The sequence below is a fragment of the Sturnira hondurensis genome, unplaced genomic scaffold, assembly GCF_014824575.4.
Source record: "Sturnira hondurensis isolate 20B ecotype Veracruz unplaced genomic scaffold, ASM1482457v3 Scaffold0007865, whole genome shotgun sequence".
Lineage (NCBI taxonomy): Eukaryota > Metazoa > Chordata > Mammalia > Chiroptera > Phyllostomidae > Sturnira > Sturnira hondurensis.
Window position 1 is genome coordinate 11,961,883 of NW_028080496.1, and position 16,732 is coordinate 11,978,614.

Below are 16,732 nucleotides of genomic sequence, written 5' to 3' on the forward strand. Positions count from 1 at the left end.
CCGCCATCTCTGACAGCTGGTGCCCTTTCCAATGAGGTCAGTCACAACCGGATCTCAAAGCCAGCCAAGCAAATAGAAGGAAACTACTGTCCAATATCCCTTAGGCTTCGATGTAAAAGTCACCAACAATATATTAGCAAACCAAAGCACCCCAGGAATGTGAGAATTTATCTGAGGAATGCAAAGCTGGCTTAACACCTGACAATCCCAGGGACACACCATATTGGTAAGAAAGGACGAAAACTACATGATCATCTCCCTACATGCACAGAAAGCACCTGTATGATGCAAGTCCGATGTTCGTGCTGGGTGCCAGCTCTCAGCAGACCAGGAATAGAAAGCAACTTCAGGCTGTAACAGGAGTCTACAAAACCTACAAGCGAGATCCTCCTCATCAGTGAGAGACGGGGTGCCTTCCTTGGAAGATCGGGAACAAGACCAGGCTGCCTGCTCTCACCAATGCCATTCCACCCTGCACTGCAGACTCTAGCTGGGGAATTAGGCAAGAAAACCAAAGCCACCTGGGTCCAAATGGAAGCTGCAGTAACCACATCTGCAGATGTGACCGTGTATGTAACAACCCCACACACCCAACAAAATAGCCACTTGACCTCACACGAGCTCGGTAAAGGCCACGGGAAGTCTACCCACAGCACTGATCTGAGTGCGCAGGTTTAACGTGCACAAGATCTGTACACTACAATCTGTGAAACTCTGCTCACAAAATTAAAGAAAACCCAAACAAACAGAGAGGCAGTCCTTTCACGGACCGGCAGACTCAATGTTGTGAAGGTGGCATTCTCCCCAACTCTACCGATGGGTAAACTCGGACACCCCATCCAAGTCCCAGGAAAACATGGCATCTACAAATGGAACACTGTTCAGAAACAAAAAAACAAGCTGCTGGCACAGGCTACATGAATGAACTTCAAAAACAGTATGTTAAGTGCAAGAAGCCAGAGGCAAAAGACCACTCACAGGCGAGGCCAGAAAAAGCAAACCTAGAATCCAGAGGGGAGTGGTTGCCCAGAGCAGAGACACGAAGAATTTGGGGGATAACAGGAAATTTCTAGCACTGTCTACTTACTTAAAATCACTGACTTTTCTACATTCAGAATGGGTGCACTTTATACTATATAAATTGGACCTCAGCGAACTTTAGAAAACCTTTCTGCAAGACAGCGTTACAATGGCGCGGGCCGCTTCCACCACCAGGAAGGCGGCAGGGGGAGAGCAGCCAGTGGCTGACAGGAGAGGTCACTCCGCTGCTGGGCTCCACGTGCGCTTGTGAGTGAGAGACAATCAGACTGCATCCGCTAACGATTACGTGAAAGACTGCATCACTACTCTTCCCATCCCCCAAGGGTTTTAAATATTTTTACCTTATTAAAGTCATTTAAATTTGAGAGTTGGGAAAAATACCTCTGTAAGCTCCAACAGCATGGTATATTCATATACTATGCAATATGAATTTATTACATTAACAGGTAGTTCATGGTTTATTCAATCTTATCTCTAAGCTTAGACATTCTATTAGCTATAAAGTTATTTAATATATAATTACCTTTTGCTTAACTGGAAGATTTCATATTGTAATTTTTTCTACCAAACATTAGACAAAATTCACACTACTGGCTGTTCAATTTAGTCAATTTCTTGATATCCAACCGTTTCTTTAAGGCACACTCCAGCACGAGCCAGAGGCATCTACACTAAGATTTGCACGAGTTAGAAAGATGGCACCCTGGCCAGTGTGGCTCAGTGGATTCAGTGCCGGCCTGCCAACCAAAGGGTCACTGGTTCGATTCCCAGTCAGGGGACATGCCTGGGTTGCAGGCCAGGTCCCCAGTACAGGGGCGCATGAGAGGCAACCACACATTGATGTTTCTCTCCCTCTCTCTCCCTCCCTTCCTCTCTCTAAAAATAAATAAGATCTTAAAAAAAAAAGAAAGAACAGAAAAGAAAAAAAGAAAAGATAACATGGTTAGAGAGAAGGGCTGCTTGGCCAAGAGCAATACTGTGTATGATCCCACTAAGGACCGTGAGCTCCCTTCCCCCAAGGGAAGGAGGCAGATTAAATAGTTGGCAATCAGCTGGCTCCTTTCTGCTCTCCTGCATGCAGCCTGTGCCCCTGTTTTACTCGAACAGTGTGAGAAATCTGGGGAGTGAATGGGGGTAGTGTCACACACTAGAGACGGCTGAGAGTCAATAAACTGACTTGAACGTGGACAACAGTGCCCCAGCTGGCTGGTGACCAGTGTTCTCAGTAATGAATTACCTTGGAGGACCACAGAGACTCGCTTGCTTTCTAGCGTGTACACAAGTTCTGCTGAATGTTTCAGGAATGTCCTGAGAAAAGAAAAGTACTGTTAAAAATGAAATTTGCACTACAAAGATTTTTCTGAAGTACTTGAAATTGGGCAACTCTAATCCTGCACTGTACACATTTGTATTCTCAATAGTGTTTATGAGTATCTCCAGTATTTACAAGACTCCTCGATGGAGAACCATCTGATTTTTATACCAGGGAAATTCATCAACCTTTGATGAAGAGGAAGGAGATTTAGAGAACACTCGTGAAGGATCAAACAGCAGAGACAGAGAAGAGACCAGCTGGGTGCCAGGGGACAGGGATGGAGTGGGGCAAGGTGACTCTGAGTAGCAGCAGGAGGTGGCCTTGGGGTGGTGGAGCTGCACGCTGATGGTGGTGGTGGCCACAGGAACCTGCTGTGACAAAGCTGCACAGGACCACACACACACGAGCACGTGGGCCTGGGAAAGTGTGAACGTGGCCTGCAGACTGCAGCACTATCACTTCCCACACAGCTGGTCACACGGGGTGCCGCCCGGGGGAAGCTGGGTGCAGAACGCTGGCTCTCTGCGGTTTCCGCACCCGTGTGGGTCTGTAGTTCCTTCAAGTGTGAAGTTAAGACAAAAGGGAACATGCGGGTACAAACCTTACATATTCTAGCCACCGTGCACTTTCCAGTGAAGACAACCATTTCTCTTCCGTTTCTTCAAAAGGCTCTGTAGTGAATGTGTAATCATACACATATTTAATTATGCAGACACGTACGGCACCTTCTCAGGCTTTTTAAGCTTAATTTTACATGATCGGAACGGAGTTAAGTGCTACATCGATTTTTAATATTTAAAAGCTGGCTTTAAGGAAGTGTCAGGCACTTTCATTCAATTCTATGAATATTTTAAGAGGACAGGTTACAACCCTCTTTTGAAAAAAAGTGTTTCCTGGGGCTCCACCTTCTCTCTGACTCTTCCAGGGAAATCTCGGGGCGAGTCCAGCCCCCTCCGCCTCCTAAGAAGTCGTGATCCTGGCCCTGTGGTCAGCCCAGGCCCTGACGCTGGCCCCCTACTCCTGGCTGCCTCACCGGGCCTTGCCCTCCCCGCACATGGTTTACGTGACCTTGGCCACTGACCACGGCAGGAACGAGGGCACTCTCTTGTCAGGGCTGCCCTGCCCAGTCACGCCTTGGCTCCCGTCAAGGTGACTGTCATCTCACAAACCCCACGCTTCAATCACATCTGACTGAAGGGCCGAGAACTATCCATGGCACCATGTTCCCACCCCTCAGTTGGGCCCACTCTGACCCAGGCTCCCGGTGACAGCCGCCACTCTGGGCTCCCAGGTGGCTCAGGAGCTCACTCTGTGCACACCTTCCCTAAGCCACTTACGTGGGCCGTCCCTCTGGGGCACAGCGGAAGCGCCTGACAAGCGACTGCTCGGACAGGTCCACCAGTAGTCTGGGCCTGCGCGGACTGCACGTGCCTCTGTCAGATCATGTTCTCAAAGGCAACTGTGCGCTAAAGTCTCAGTTTGTCTGTAAGGCAGCGAGCTGTTCCTATTTGAAAGCATCCCACTACCCCTTTTATGACTCAAACACAGTTTCTTTGGTTCATTTTCCCCTCCAAAAAGAAAGCATTTGTTTGACCTCTAATTTCTAAGGGCTCCTGACCTCATACAGTAATAACCTGTACAAATATTTCAATGAGCCTCTATTTAAATATATCTGTTGCTATGTTTTTAAGAAATACCACTTTCCCTAACATACGTCATAAAATGCTGTACTCCCGTTCACTACATACAGATACATAAAATAAAAATGAAATTACCATTAACGCACAGTTGTTTCAGTTTTACAAAAGCCGCTTGTATTTCTTGGATATTGGGCAGTGTCTTGTCCAAATCTGATTTGTAAACATCACTCCTCTGTGGATGACTCTTCGTTATTGCATTACAAACCCTAATGAAGATAAAATCCTTTCATCACTATTCAACCACTTACTCCACATACTTTTCTTGAACACCTACTATGAGCCAAGATACTGCTCCAAGATATGGGGACAGAGAGTTGAACAAGACAGGACAGGCCTCTGCCCTCAGGGGCTCACCTCCTGCCTGGGGGTCAGGGGAAAGGAGAAAATAACAGGCGGTGGCGAACACCACAGGTGCTGTCATCGGGGCGGGGCCGGGGGCACAGGCTAGTTCAGGCCCCATGTCGGATGAGGCTCCCCTGTGTAGCTGGCACAGAAGCCAAACCCCAGACGACCAGGAGCCATGCACGGACCTGGGGACAGTGTTCTAGGCAGAGGGACAGCAGGGGCAAAGGGCCTGTGGTAGGACACAGCTTAGCTGGTGGGGAATCAGGGAGAAGGCCAGAGGGGCTGATGTGACAGGTCTGAGGGTGAAAGGGTGGAGATAAGGTTGGACAACAAAAGGAAGCTGGCCTAATCACGAAGAATAAGATAGCCGAAAAACCAGAAGGAATTAAAATAAGTGTTGGCTTAATAAATTAAAGTCTTCCCTTTAAGAGCAATTACTTAATCAGCAGGCATGCTGGCAGAAACAAGGCCTGGAGTATGTGGACATACTTATTTCTAATGTGAGTAAAGTGAAATTAAAATCCACCAGGCAATACAGACTTGTGCAAACTGTAGTCACTGGCCTCTCTGGAAAGCTGATGGGTCACTTGAGAGTCACTTGCTTCAGCAAATGTGCCTTTCTTGGCTACAGCACTGTGGGAAACCCTCAGCTCTGGCTATACCAAGAACACACTGTGATGTACAATCTCTGAGGCTCTCTGAGCCTCTTTTCTAAAGATCTGTTCCTTTGCTCTTCATTTACTCAGCAAGTACCAAATACATAATATCGTAGGTGTTTCCTGGGTGCTGAACAGACAACGGTGTGAAAACAGATACAATCCCTTCACTGAATGGAGCTTACAGTCTAATCAGAAAGACGGGCGGTAATCAAACTGTCACATGCACAATTAAAAACGGAAAGAGCTATAGTGTGCGACTTGAGGCCGGACCTGACTTGGGCAGAGAGGGAAGACTTATCATCCACGAAGGTGACGAAGGTGACAGCTGCACGGGGACCTAAAGACTCAGTGAGTCCAGAGCGGGTGGGGAGAGTGCCAGAGGGTGGGCAGGGAGGGGGCAGCCCCGGCGAGGGAAGAGCACGGGCAATGGTCAGAAGACGGAGACCAGAAGTCAGGGTAGCTGGAGCACAGGAGGGAAAGGGCACAGCCCTTAGGAGACAGAAGTGAGCACGCCCTCCCACACACTGGTACAGGTGAAGCTGGGTGGCCACGTTCGTGTTTTCACAATTTCTAAAAAGAGCCCTGGCTGGTGTAGCTCAGTGGATTGAGCGTGGGCCTGTGACCCAGAGGATCGCTGTTCAATTCCCAGTCAGGGCACTTGCCTGAGTTGCAGGCCAGTTCCCAGCAGGGGACTCATGAGAGGCAACCATACATTGGTATTTCTCTCCTTCCCTTCCTCTATAAAGATAAATAAATAAAACCTTTAAAAAAAGATTAAAAATTTGCTTATTAAAATTTTTTTTAAATAACATTAAAAAAATTCTAGAAAGTGAAGTGACAGAACTGGATGACTGCCTGGACATGGGGAAGCACGTGGAAGAGGAAGGCATCCAGAATGGCCCCCAGGTTTCTGAAGAGCAGGCGGGGAGAGGGCCAGGTGGCCAAGTCCTGGACACAATGAGCTTAAAGGGCCTTTGAGACCTTGACACGGAAGGTATGAATTTAGACCGCCGATACAAATTTAATTCGATGGCCACTAAAGCCGCTTGAGCTTCTTGAGGAAGGAAATACAGAAAGGGAAGAGGAAGAGGCCTCTGACACTGCACAAGCACCATCTGCAGAGGGGAGGCGGGCCGGCCCCAGGCACTGAGCCCTGGGAACAGGGCCTCTTCGAGGAGAGGCGACCACGGGGCTGCCCACCACTTCGAGGAGGACCAAGAAATGCCTCCTGCTCAAGTGACCTACTGCAGTATACCGTATTTTGCCACGTATAATGCACACCCACGTTTTTGTCCACGCTACACATGGGATTCTTATGCCAATGATATGCATGTGATCATTATAACCATGTATAATGTGCATCTTTACTTTTTCCCTCAAAAACTTGGGAAAAAAGTGCACATTATACATGGCAAAATATGGTAATTATTGAAAAGTCTGATTGATCCTGAAGCTTCTCAACTGGAAATCACTACAATCTGAAAGCATGTTAAAGGCAACGTTACAAGATGTCAGCAACACAAGGGCCTCAGTGTCATAAGCCACAGAATGAAATTACATTTAGTATCACTTACCCGTTACTTCATTTTAACATGTTCCCATTCTGTTCAAAACGGTAATTCTTACATGGAATGTGCAGTGCGAACTGTCAGGACTGTGCCATCTCCCCACTAGTGTCAGAGACTCGGGTTCACGGAACTTATCGATGACCACTGACAGGTCCCAGTGAGGAAGCCCGCGCCCTGCTCACCTCTGGTCCACCTTCCTCTGCTGCAGCGCGTCCTTTATGAGGGCCATTCGCACAAGTGCGCTGCCATTGGCGTGGCTCCAGCACCAGAGCTAGGACGGAAGCAGAGCCTTTATGTCACTGGGTCAGAAAATGGACCCCAGTGTTCATGAAACCAACAGAGGTTACTTACCGGCATCCTCCTCCCGACAAAAGAGTGGGAAAAGGTCTTCAGGTCTTGGTCTGCTAAGGAACTTGGCACAACAAAGTACTCGGGAAGGCTGGAGGGAAAAACGAATCACAGCGTCAGGGTCCCGTGCTTCGGGCGGGGTAAGTCTGCCCTGCAGACCCTCCACACAACGAAACACACTGATCCCCATTTACTGTGTGCCCCACTTAGCAGCTGTTCAGCACACACTGTGGAAGGCACTGATGACCCCACATGGCTCAGTCTGAAACAGGATGACGTGGCTAACCACCACAAAATTTATATCTATAGCAGGGAAAACCCAAGGGAGACATTGAAATGTTTCCAGGATAACTAGCAATCAAACATGATTGCAATTTCTGCAAAACATATCCATCTTGTTCTCCCAACAGGTGACAGGTAAGGAGATACCAGGCACACAAAACAAAAACCCAGAAATCCACCAAGAAGCTTCTGCTCCCTCCCTTCTTTTCTCCCTCCTCTATCCTTCACTGTGCCCAAGGATGGCAGGGTCCAGGACCCTGATTGGACAGCAATTACTAGTGGGCTGCTCAATGCACCTCAAGACACCTACCTCCTCTCTCTCTTCCCCCGACATGGCCGGGCAGGTGGACAGGCAGGCCCAGCCAGGCCCAGCCAGGTGCTTCTCAACACGTAATATACCAGAGGGTGCAGGCCATACAGTCTAAAGTCAAGGGGCAGCAGGAGCCCCAAACTGCAGGCTCCAAACACCTCCCCAGAACTGCACCCCTAGAAGTTCCTGGTGCTGGTCAGCGGCCATAGCAGGGCAGTGTTTTGCTCTCAAACACGGCTTCTCTGCACGAACTACTGAAGACTCTAATGGTCTTAAAACACAGCATGCCCCACACCCAGGACTACTAAATGATGTAAACAAACGAGTTTAAAAAACAATTTCCAGGTCACTTTTGGAGGACTCTCGGGAATCTCTGCCCACTGATCTCGGAACTGGGTAGGTAAAGGGAAAAGGGCGAACACACACTGTACACCCGTGAGCAACACAGTCTGACCCGCAGGGGTCCACGCACACTTGGAGTTTCTCAGTGACTACGGCAGAGAATACAGTCTCTTCCTCGTGATTTTCTCCGTAACATTTTCTTTTCTCCAGCTTACGTTAAGAATGCAGTTCATGCTACACATAACATAAAATACACCTCAACGGACCGGGTATGTCAGCAGCAAGGCTTCTGGTCAAGCAGAGTATCAGTGGTTAAGTCTAGGGGAGCTGAAAGGTATAGGTGGGTTCCCGACCGTGTGGGCTTTGGTGCCCGAACCCCCATGTGGTTCAAGCACAGCTCGGCTTTCGGGTCCTAACAAGCTGATGTGAGGGAGGTCTGCCAGAGGGACGACAGAGTGAGAGCCTGACCGATAGCACTGGTCATCACCGCTGATGACAACCGGGGCAGCAACAGCCCCAGGAAGGACCTCTGCACCGCAGGATCAGGCCGCCGGGCCCTGTCCCTCAGCATCCCAGGGACGCCCGGACCCAGTGATGCGGCAGCAGGGGCACAGCACCACCCACTGAGGCATTCTTGCCAAAACCCTGAGCCACATCCAGTGAACCTCCAAGTGAACCCCTGGGGCCAGCCGACACCCCACAGGAAGCACAGGACGCAGAGGAGCGCACTGACGGGCAGTGCTGGCATGGAAACAGCAACACCCTGAATGTGGAAAACTCCGCAGAACAAATGGCCTGGCTCTGTCGCCAAATAAAGGGCTAATAAAAAGAAGGGAGGGAGGAGACTGTCATCCATAAAAAGGCCCAAGAGTCACACCAGACAAGTTCACCGTGTTCCCGGCCTGAACACACGGAGGACACAAGCCCTTTAACGAGACACAGACACACACAGACGCTGACTGGATGAGCGCCGGCAGCGAGGGAGGACTGCCAGTTCTGTCAGTGGACACAGGCGCTGTCGTCATGTTCAAAGAGCCCTTTCCTTCCACATAAACCATGTGCGAAGGCACTGCTAAAGACAAACGTCCCACCAACTGCAGCCTGAAAGTTATCAGGGACAGCAGTGTGACTGTCACTCCTGTGGGGGGTCACTCCTGGTTGAGGACGGCGCCACACCCCCAGGACTCACCACGTGGATATCATGTAGCCCTCATTGATGGAGCAGACCCTCCACCCGGCGGCACCTGTCCTCTTGACCTCTCGGTCCCAATCGGAGTACGTCTCAAAGAGCGGGGTTTTCTGGCTGCCGCCTCCTGTGGGCACCCCGTTGATTTTGTTGGCTACAAGAAAGAGCGATCTTATCAGTTGTTTAACACTGACACAGCATCCCATCTCCCGTTGCAAACACCCACAGAGGTGGCACCTCCTCCCTGCTTGTCCCTTAGTCCCTCCTGGACTGTCTTCCTTTTCCTAGCTGTCCTGCCCCAGAGGTGGCCCTTCTTTCTCAGAACACCTCAGGTCCTCTTGTCCTTGCCCCGTTCCCAACTCCTGCGGCACCCTCCAGCCGTCTGCCCCCGCCTGGCTCTGTTCTGATGCCTCCAAACCCACACAGGACTGCTGGGCTCAGAAGACCACCCCTGGTTGCGCTGGATCCCCTAGCATTTTCCCTGCTCCCTTTTGCTGACCCCCTTCCCCAGTGAGGAACGAAGCCTGCTGCCCACACTTCCTCGCCATGTCTTTTCTCCTTAACCTCAACCGTCTTTTATCCCTACTAGTCTACGAAAGCCACTCACAGGCCTCCTTCATCCCCCCGCCCTAAATTGTGGGGAAATCCAAGTCGCTGTTCATTTTCTCCATGTTTCGCCTGGAAAAATAAATGCATCCAACAGACATCTGTTCTTAAGCCATCAAGCCCACCACGATTCTAAGAGTGACTTCCCAACCTTCTTCTATGGCTCATGATAACGCGCTTGTCTTCCAGCTATACACGGTTTTCCTTTGACAAGTTCACGGGGATTCCTTGTATTCCACCAGAAAGCCAGTCCATTTGGGACTTGAAGTTCCATAGCAAGGAGCCTTCTCTCACTGGGGAGCACACCCGCAGCCTCAGGAGGGCCTGCAGGGGGACTCCCAATGACGAAGGTGTCCCAACACTCAGCCTCACCCACCCTGCCTATCTGGGTGACAGATGGTACATCTCTCCTGGCCCAGTGTCTCACTGTGAGGGCTGCAACTGTGGCAGGTCTTCCAGCTGCATCCCTGTCATGCTTCTGTACTGCACCCAAAACTGCCTAAACTTGCCACGTGACCACTTTCCAGAAAACACACTTTCACAAAGCTGCACTGTTGACCCAAACTTCTGATTGTGCTCCTTCTCCAACCAAATCAAGCAAACTTACATGGCTTCCCTCACAGAACTGATCCGACCTTGATTTCCTGTTATTCCCTGACTCCCACTCTCCCCTGCAGCCATGAAACACCCTCCTCTGCCCCATGAACAGGCCACACCCATGCCAACACTGTTCCTTAGCACCTGGTGCAGGACAGGTGACCCTACGGTGCTAAGGCCTGAACAGGAAAGCACAGTTCAGACCTGACGTCTAGCTTCAAAGCACCGGCACTGGTTGCAGGGTGCTGGGTGCACAGGGGACACGACAGGGCGGCAGCAGAAGCCCCAGCCCCCCTAGGAGACCGAGGCAGGGGCAGGAAAGGTCTCACGACTTGACCCATCTTCACAGAGTCGTGGGGAATGAGCCAAACGCTGCCGGGGGGTGGCAAGGAGGTGGCAGGCTTGCTAGACGGGCAGATCACGATGGACACGTGTGGCCACACAGCGTCAGCGAGCAGGGGTGCTGGGGATGTAAGGGATGGCATTGTGAGGGGCTGGAAAATTAGTTGGGCCTAGACTCTTGATCTGCGCTGCTCCCAACAGTAACCACTAGCTCCATGGGCTAAACTGAAATTAAAATAAAATAAAACTAATTACCCAATGACTTTGATTTTGGCAGAACTTGTTAAAAATGAAAGTACTAACTCTAAGCACAGATCCTGGAGTATCCCCTGCCCTCTCCCCACAGCCCCCTCTAGGGTAACAAGACCAGGAGCCTCAGGGGTCGTGACCTCTCCAGGACACAGACCCTTCATGGAACCCCAGGCAAGGCCCACTTTGTACACATGGTCCAGACAACCACACCCACAGAAAAACAGTCAATGTTAGGAAACCTAAGTTATTCATCACATGACCAAATTAAAGGGGAAGAAACCCTATGATCAGCTTGTAAGTGCAGAAAAACAAGTGACAGAGTTTAACCCTGCTCATGATTTAAAACAAAAACTCCAGGAAATTAGAATAAAAGGGAATTTCCTTAACTTGACCAGGGGATTTATTAGAAACCCAGAGCACACATCATCCTCCTTAAAACCAGGCACAGACGATGCCTGCTGTCACCGTGACCCCTCGACGCTGTACCAGACGTCCTCACCACACAACCAACTGCCACCACAAACGCAGAAAGGACGCGCTCAAGACTTCTGCAGGCACCATATCCAGCCTGGTAGCATACACCTAGCCAGGAGTCGAAAACGGAACACTCTTCGGTGTTCTGAAGTTCTGGACTTCAGTGAGCTAGTCTGAGAACACACTGCTGTTTGTGGAGGAGGAAGACCTACAGGACCTTGCAGTTTTTGCTATTTTATTGATTTCACTGGTTCAAAACCTGTCCACCTCTCAACAACCAGGACCAGATCTTCTTTATGTTCCACACTTTCTTCAGTGAGAGCTTATAAAATGTGTCGCTGATCCTCAGCCTGGCATTACAGCGTCTGGTAACTCGAATATTTTCCAGAAACCCCCAAAGGCCTGACAACGCCTGTGGCCTGCTCCACAAATGGATCTGACACGTATCACTCATAGGAGTCGCAGCAGCAGTCCAGCAAAGCCGCTCATCTCAGGAAGATCTGAGTCGCGTGACAGTCAGCTGGCAGGTTTTAGGGCACAGCTCCTCAGCAAACTGAAAGTGAACCCTGAGTCTGGGTAGTCCTGACGCTGGCTCTCTTCTGTGGTACTGTGCAGAAGTCTACTCCAAGACTGTGCAAAGATGATCCCAGAGAGGCCCCTTTCCTAATGAGAATGGCCACAAGCCCCAGTACAGACAACAAAAGCATTGCACATATGAAAAGAAAGCCTGTCACTTTGGTACTCCAGAAATCAGATGTGAAGAAGGCAAAAAACAGACTGCAGTCACTAAGGAGTTGGACAGAGGTGAGCCGGTTTGCTGGCTCCAATGGGAGACAGGGACCTGTGGGCCAGGGCAGAGCCAGCACGGCTGTGCTTCTCAGAGCCCCTCCAGGGGTTCTGAGATGCATCTGGCCGGCAAGGAATTACTAGCATGCAGGAGGTGGGAGGACCCGTCACAACATTTACAGCTCCACTGCAAGTCTGAAAAGAACTGGCGAGCACCGCTTCAAATGCACCGTGCGCGCTGTACGCGGTTTCCAAACGAGCATCGGGAGGAAAAATCTAGTATCAAGACCTGTGTTAATAAAAAGGATACAAATTTACAGAACAAAATAAATGTCGCTGAAAACGTGCACTTTCTGCTGTGAGCCGACATGCTGACCAGAGTGCATCATAGCACTTCCCAGCACGAGGTCTGTCGTGACTGGAACCGCCAGCACTAAGGCTGCAGGCCGCTGCACGAGGCTTTCTTCAGAAGCGTATCTGACATCTTATCAGTTTTATAACAAAGATGAGCCTGTGCTTTCTGGACATTGTTTGCCCAAGAATAACCTGACTGATGAAAACAGAGTCCTTGTGGTTTCCTTCAAGCTCAAAGAGAACAAAAGAAGCCCTGTTCTCCACGCCAGGCCCCCTGTGATGGGACGGGAAGGACCGTGGGGGCTGTGCCTCGCCCTGAACTTCAGCAACCTCGCAGAAGCACCTGAGTGACTGCAGAGCTTCTCAGAGACGGTTTTTTACTCAAGTGATGTTGAGTTTCTGAGAAGAAAACCTCAGAAGGCCTAGGGCTAACTACAAGATTCCTTTCTTCCATAATTACAGGGGACATCCTCCAAGTTCAGGTCTCATGTGTGGAAACAGCTTTGTCACCTACCTGCCTGCAAAAAGGACTTCTTTAATCCAGCCAATGAGTCAAGATGTCATCCAGAAGTTCAAGAGTGGATTACTGGGCATCTTTCACTCACAAATAATGAATGCTGACTGCAGTGTGTGGAAACCTCGGGCTTCTTTTCATCTTAAAGATGCAGTGTATACTTCTGCAACAGCACGGAAGGATATTAAAGGCTGCTACCCTATGAGGAATCTTAACAAAACCTTGGCCAAGTGTTATGTTTATGAAGTATTATCAAAGGTGGGGTAGTCTAAAGGATGTAATATAAAGTGCTCCTGAATATTTTAAGTATTACTTATCAATTTCATCAACAAGCTGTACATAAAGAGATATACAGAACTGATAGACGCACATAAGAAAATGCAGCCCTGGCTGGTGTGGCTCAGTGGACTGAGCACCAGCCTGTGAACCAAAGGGTCGCTTCCCAGTCAGGGCACATGCCTGGGTTGTGGGCCAAGTCTCCAGTAGGGGGTGCTCGAGAGGGAACCAGACACTGATGTTTCTCTCCCTCTCTTTCTCCCTCCCTTCTCCTCTCTCTAAAAATAAATAAATCTTTAAAAAAGAGAGAGAAAAAATGCATCAGGAGGGCTATGAGTTGAATAAATGAACTAAGGTACTATCAACACAGACATGCCCACAAGGACGGAGGAGGAAACCTGTGAAAAGTAACTGAAGCATGGGTCAGCTCACCCGGTGCGCAGTAAGGCTGGCTGTGCGTGCTGAGCTCCAGGCGCTGCGTTACTGTGGGAAGCACAGAGCATTACCCTGGACTCAACCACATCCATCTGATAAAAAGCGGCGTCAAGAACTAGTCTGAATCATCAAGAAATTTAAGTGGGAATGAGAGACTCTCCTACAACTCTTATGCCACTTGGAACTCATTTTAGCTGCTGTCCTTGACAACAACCCTGATGATCCCGGTCCACAGCTCAATGGCGACGCAAAGAAACACTCGTCTAACTGGCAGGGCAGGACAGGACAGGAACTGCATTTTCTTTACATTAAGAAGTAAACTTTAAAATTCAACTGTAGTGCTCAAATCTAGGTTGCAGTTAGTTGTATTTCAGTAAGAAAGATTGAGTTACCAAAACCGTGTGGTACAACTTCTTTACAGTGCTATGACCTTTACATACCATCTATGCAAGATGCTTGACAAGTGTCTTTCAAAGCGGTGAAACCGCACGGGAGCCTCATGCATCTGCAGACACTGTACACTGCTCCCACACTTTAATGCACTCACACTGGAGTGATCCTGCAACATACTTGTATTCTACAGAGTATGTAAATTACCACCATATGTTTGGAGGGAGTAGAATGGAAAGACCCACACAATGAATAATGTATAAGATCCCCTCCAGACCATGCTGGATGAATGGATCTTTCACTATAAACCTGTAACTGATTTTTCTCCCTTGAAGAATGGAAGACCACGTGACTCGGTGAGTGAGCCGACGTGCAGTCACAAGGGGCTAATATAAGCCATGACCTCTCCAGTTACCCTCCTTCCTTTTATGAGGCTTTTAAAAATGGCTGATTAAAATTACATTAGTATATAAAAAAATGTACGGAATTACACGAGCACCTGGAATTTCCCTTGATTACGCCACTGTTGACACAGATATGCTGCAGAACCCTTTCACGTCTGTAAACTCTGCCTAGAATACACCTGTCCTCTGGACAAGTGTTCGTCCTCCTTCCATCAGTCTGATCCCAAACGTAAAGTCACTATTTGACTGTGGTAAGGAGGTCCCCTACCAAGTTTAACCTCTTTCGCTTTTGCATGAAATTACACCTTGCCAGAAAGGATCATGTGTTTCAAATATTTTCACTTTCTACCACTTTTCTTAACAGGTAAGATCAACTCAAGCTACCAACCAAATGGGGGAGAATGAGTCTTCTGTCAGAACACACACGCCAACAACGGCAGTAAGACACTGCACAGCCCCTGTGCTCACAGCTGCTCACAGAGTCTCCCCGGCCCCTTTTGAGGAAACAGCCAGACAAGTACTGTCTCTTTCAGTGTGCAGGACCCGCCTCTCTCACAGCCATGAAGCTAACAACTCCACCATCGCTAGAGCCCACATGGTAAGGGGCTTCTGAGAAACATATCATAAAATGCGCACAATGTAAAGTTAGTCACAATATTGAATATTTTCATATTTACCTGAATTGTGGTATTTTTTCCCAACATATTCAAATGCAAAGAGTAGCTGGAGGTCTGTTGGCTGGGAATAATGAGCTATTGCAAGGCATACCTAGGAAAAATTCTACATTTAGAATTTGACGTTAACACACTCAGTTAAATGAAATGCACAATCAGGCCTTGGTTACTGGGAGCATCTTGGGGCAGTGGTTTCGGACCCTCATTTACACATTTTCCTGCTGACCTAGAAAGTGGAAGAGCTCCTTAAGGCCAGGTGTCTCACTCACTGTCGTGCCCTTAAGACATTGTTCAATCCTCAGTGAGCAAGTGGAAAGTATTCGGTGAGTGTTTGCTGAGTCGAATTTTAACAGGCAAGTAATTGTATTAAAAAAATGACACTTGAAAACTAAAGAGGCATTCTCCCTAAAGGCAGTGACACATCTACTCCTAAAAAAAAAAAAAAAGCTTTCATTTTTGATGAACTATAGTAACCCAATACCAGCAATCTGGAAGGCACAATGGAAGGCATGACAATTTAATGTTCATACCTCATGGATTAAAAATGATGCAGCCTTAATATAAAATCTACAATCACAAAAAAAAAATTTTAATTAGCGAGAAACCCCAAAATGCATGGGTGGCTCAAAGAGGTACATAAAAAACAAAGCTGCGTTTCAGTAAAATGGGCTGAGACAGGCCTGTGGTGTTGAACCCAACGGCACTGCCCCGCTCTGCCCAGCACTTGCCACAGACCCGTATGAGGCCAACTCCTCTCTCTGAGCCATACAGGTGGGTCCCGCACCTGTACCGTGAAGACAGTATCCATGGCCCTGATGGGAATTAACAATCTTAATGCTCCAATGGCCCCTGGGGGAGCGCCACACGTGGAGTTTGGTTCTTGTTACTCCTAACTGCTGTTGGACAGAATGCCCTGTGCTGACAAAGCCCTGGACTAGATGGTGGCAGGAAGCATTCTTAAGTGAGCAAGAAGAAGAAAGAAATTTGGGACATATGCAAGAAGAGAATACAGAAAATCTTACTGAAAAAGATTAAGCATCATTTAGAAGGAAAAGTATGAAGCCAGTATGATCTACTTTTGACAGCAAGCAAACAAGGGAAGTTAATTGTTAGTTTGAGGCAGGTTGATGCAAATTCTATCAACTGGTAGATACATATTAGCTTCCTGTTTAAAATATAACTAAAAAGCCTTCTAAAGAATAATGTTTCCTGCCTTTCTAAAATATACAGCTAAGAAGACATCAGTTTTCATTAGTTTTAGTTTTGACTAAAAACAACAACAGACTTCCTAAAACTCGTGTCGTGTCTCTCCCTCAATGCTGGAGAGCCTGCCAGGGGGCCCCCAACTGCGGCCCCCACCCCGCCCTGCCTGGCAGCTTCCCTGCCAGCACCTCTGCAGCAGCAGCCGAAAGCTGCACCAAGAGACGGTCCCACCGCCTCCTCGTCCTCTGGGCCTCGTGTGTGGTTTATAAGCCCTGTTGTACTTTCCTCAAGATTATTTCTCATTCCTGCCATTTCTCTGCACTGCCACA

The 16,732-nt window shown here is 48.7% G+C and overlaps 1 protein-coding gene across 1 annotated transcript in view; it reads right to left on the bottom strand.

Moving 5' to 3' along the window:
- Positions 1-16,732, bottom strand: part of MTMR10 (myotubularin related protein 10) — a 36,199-nt gene that overhangs the window by 5,547 nt on the left and 13,920 nt on the right. The window contains exons 6-12 of the mRNA XM_037053791.1: positions 15,204-15,294; positions 9,100-9,250; positions 6,980-7,067; positions 6,811-6,899; positions 4,132-4,262; positions 2,958-3,027; positions 2,279-2,349 (exon numbers count right to left, since the gene is read on the bottom strand). Coding sequence (XP_036909686.1) covers positions 2,279-2,349; positions 2,958-3,027; positions 4,132-4,262; positions 6,811-6,899; positions 6,980-7,067; positions 9,100-9,250; positions 15,204-15,294 — 691 coding nt within the window. The remainder of the gene's footprint in view (positions 1-2,278; positions 2,350-2,957; positions 3,028-4,131; positions 4,263-6,810; positions 6,900-6,979; positions 7,068-9,099; positions 9,251-15,203; positions 15,295-16,732) is intronic.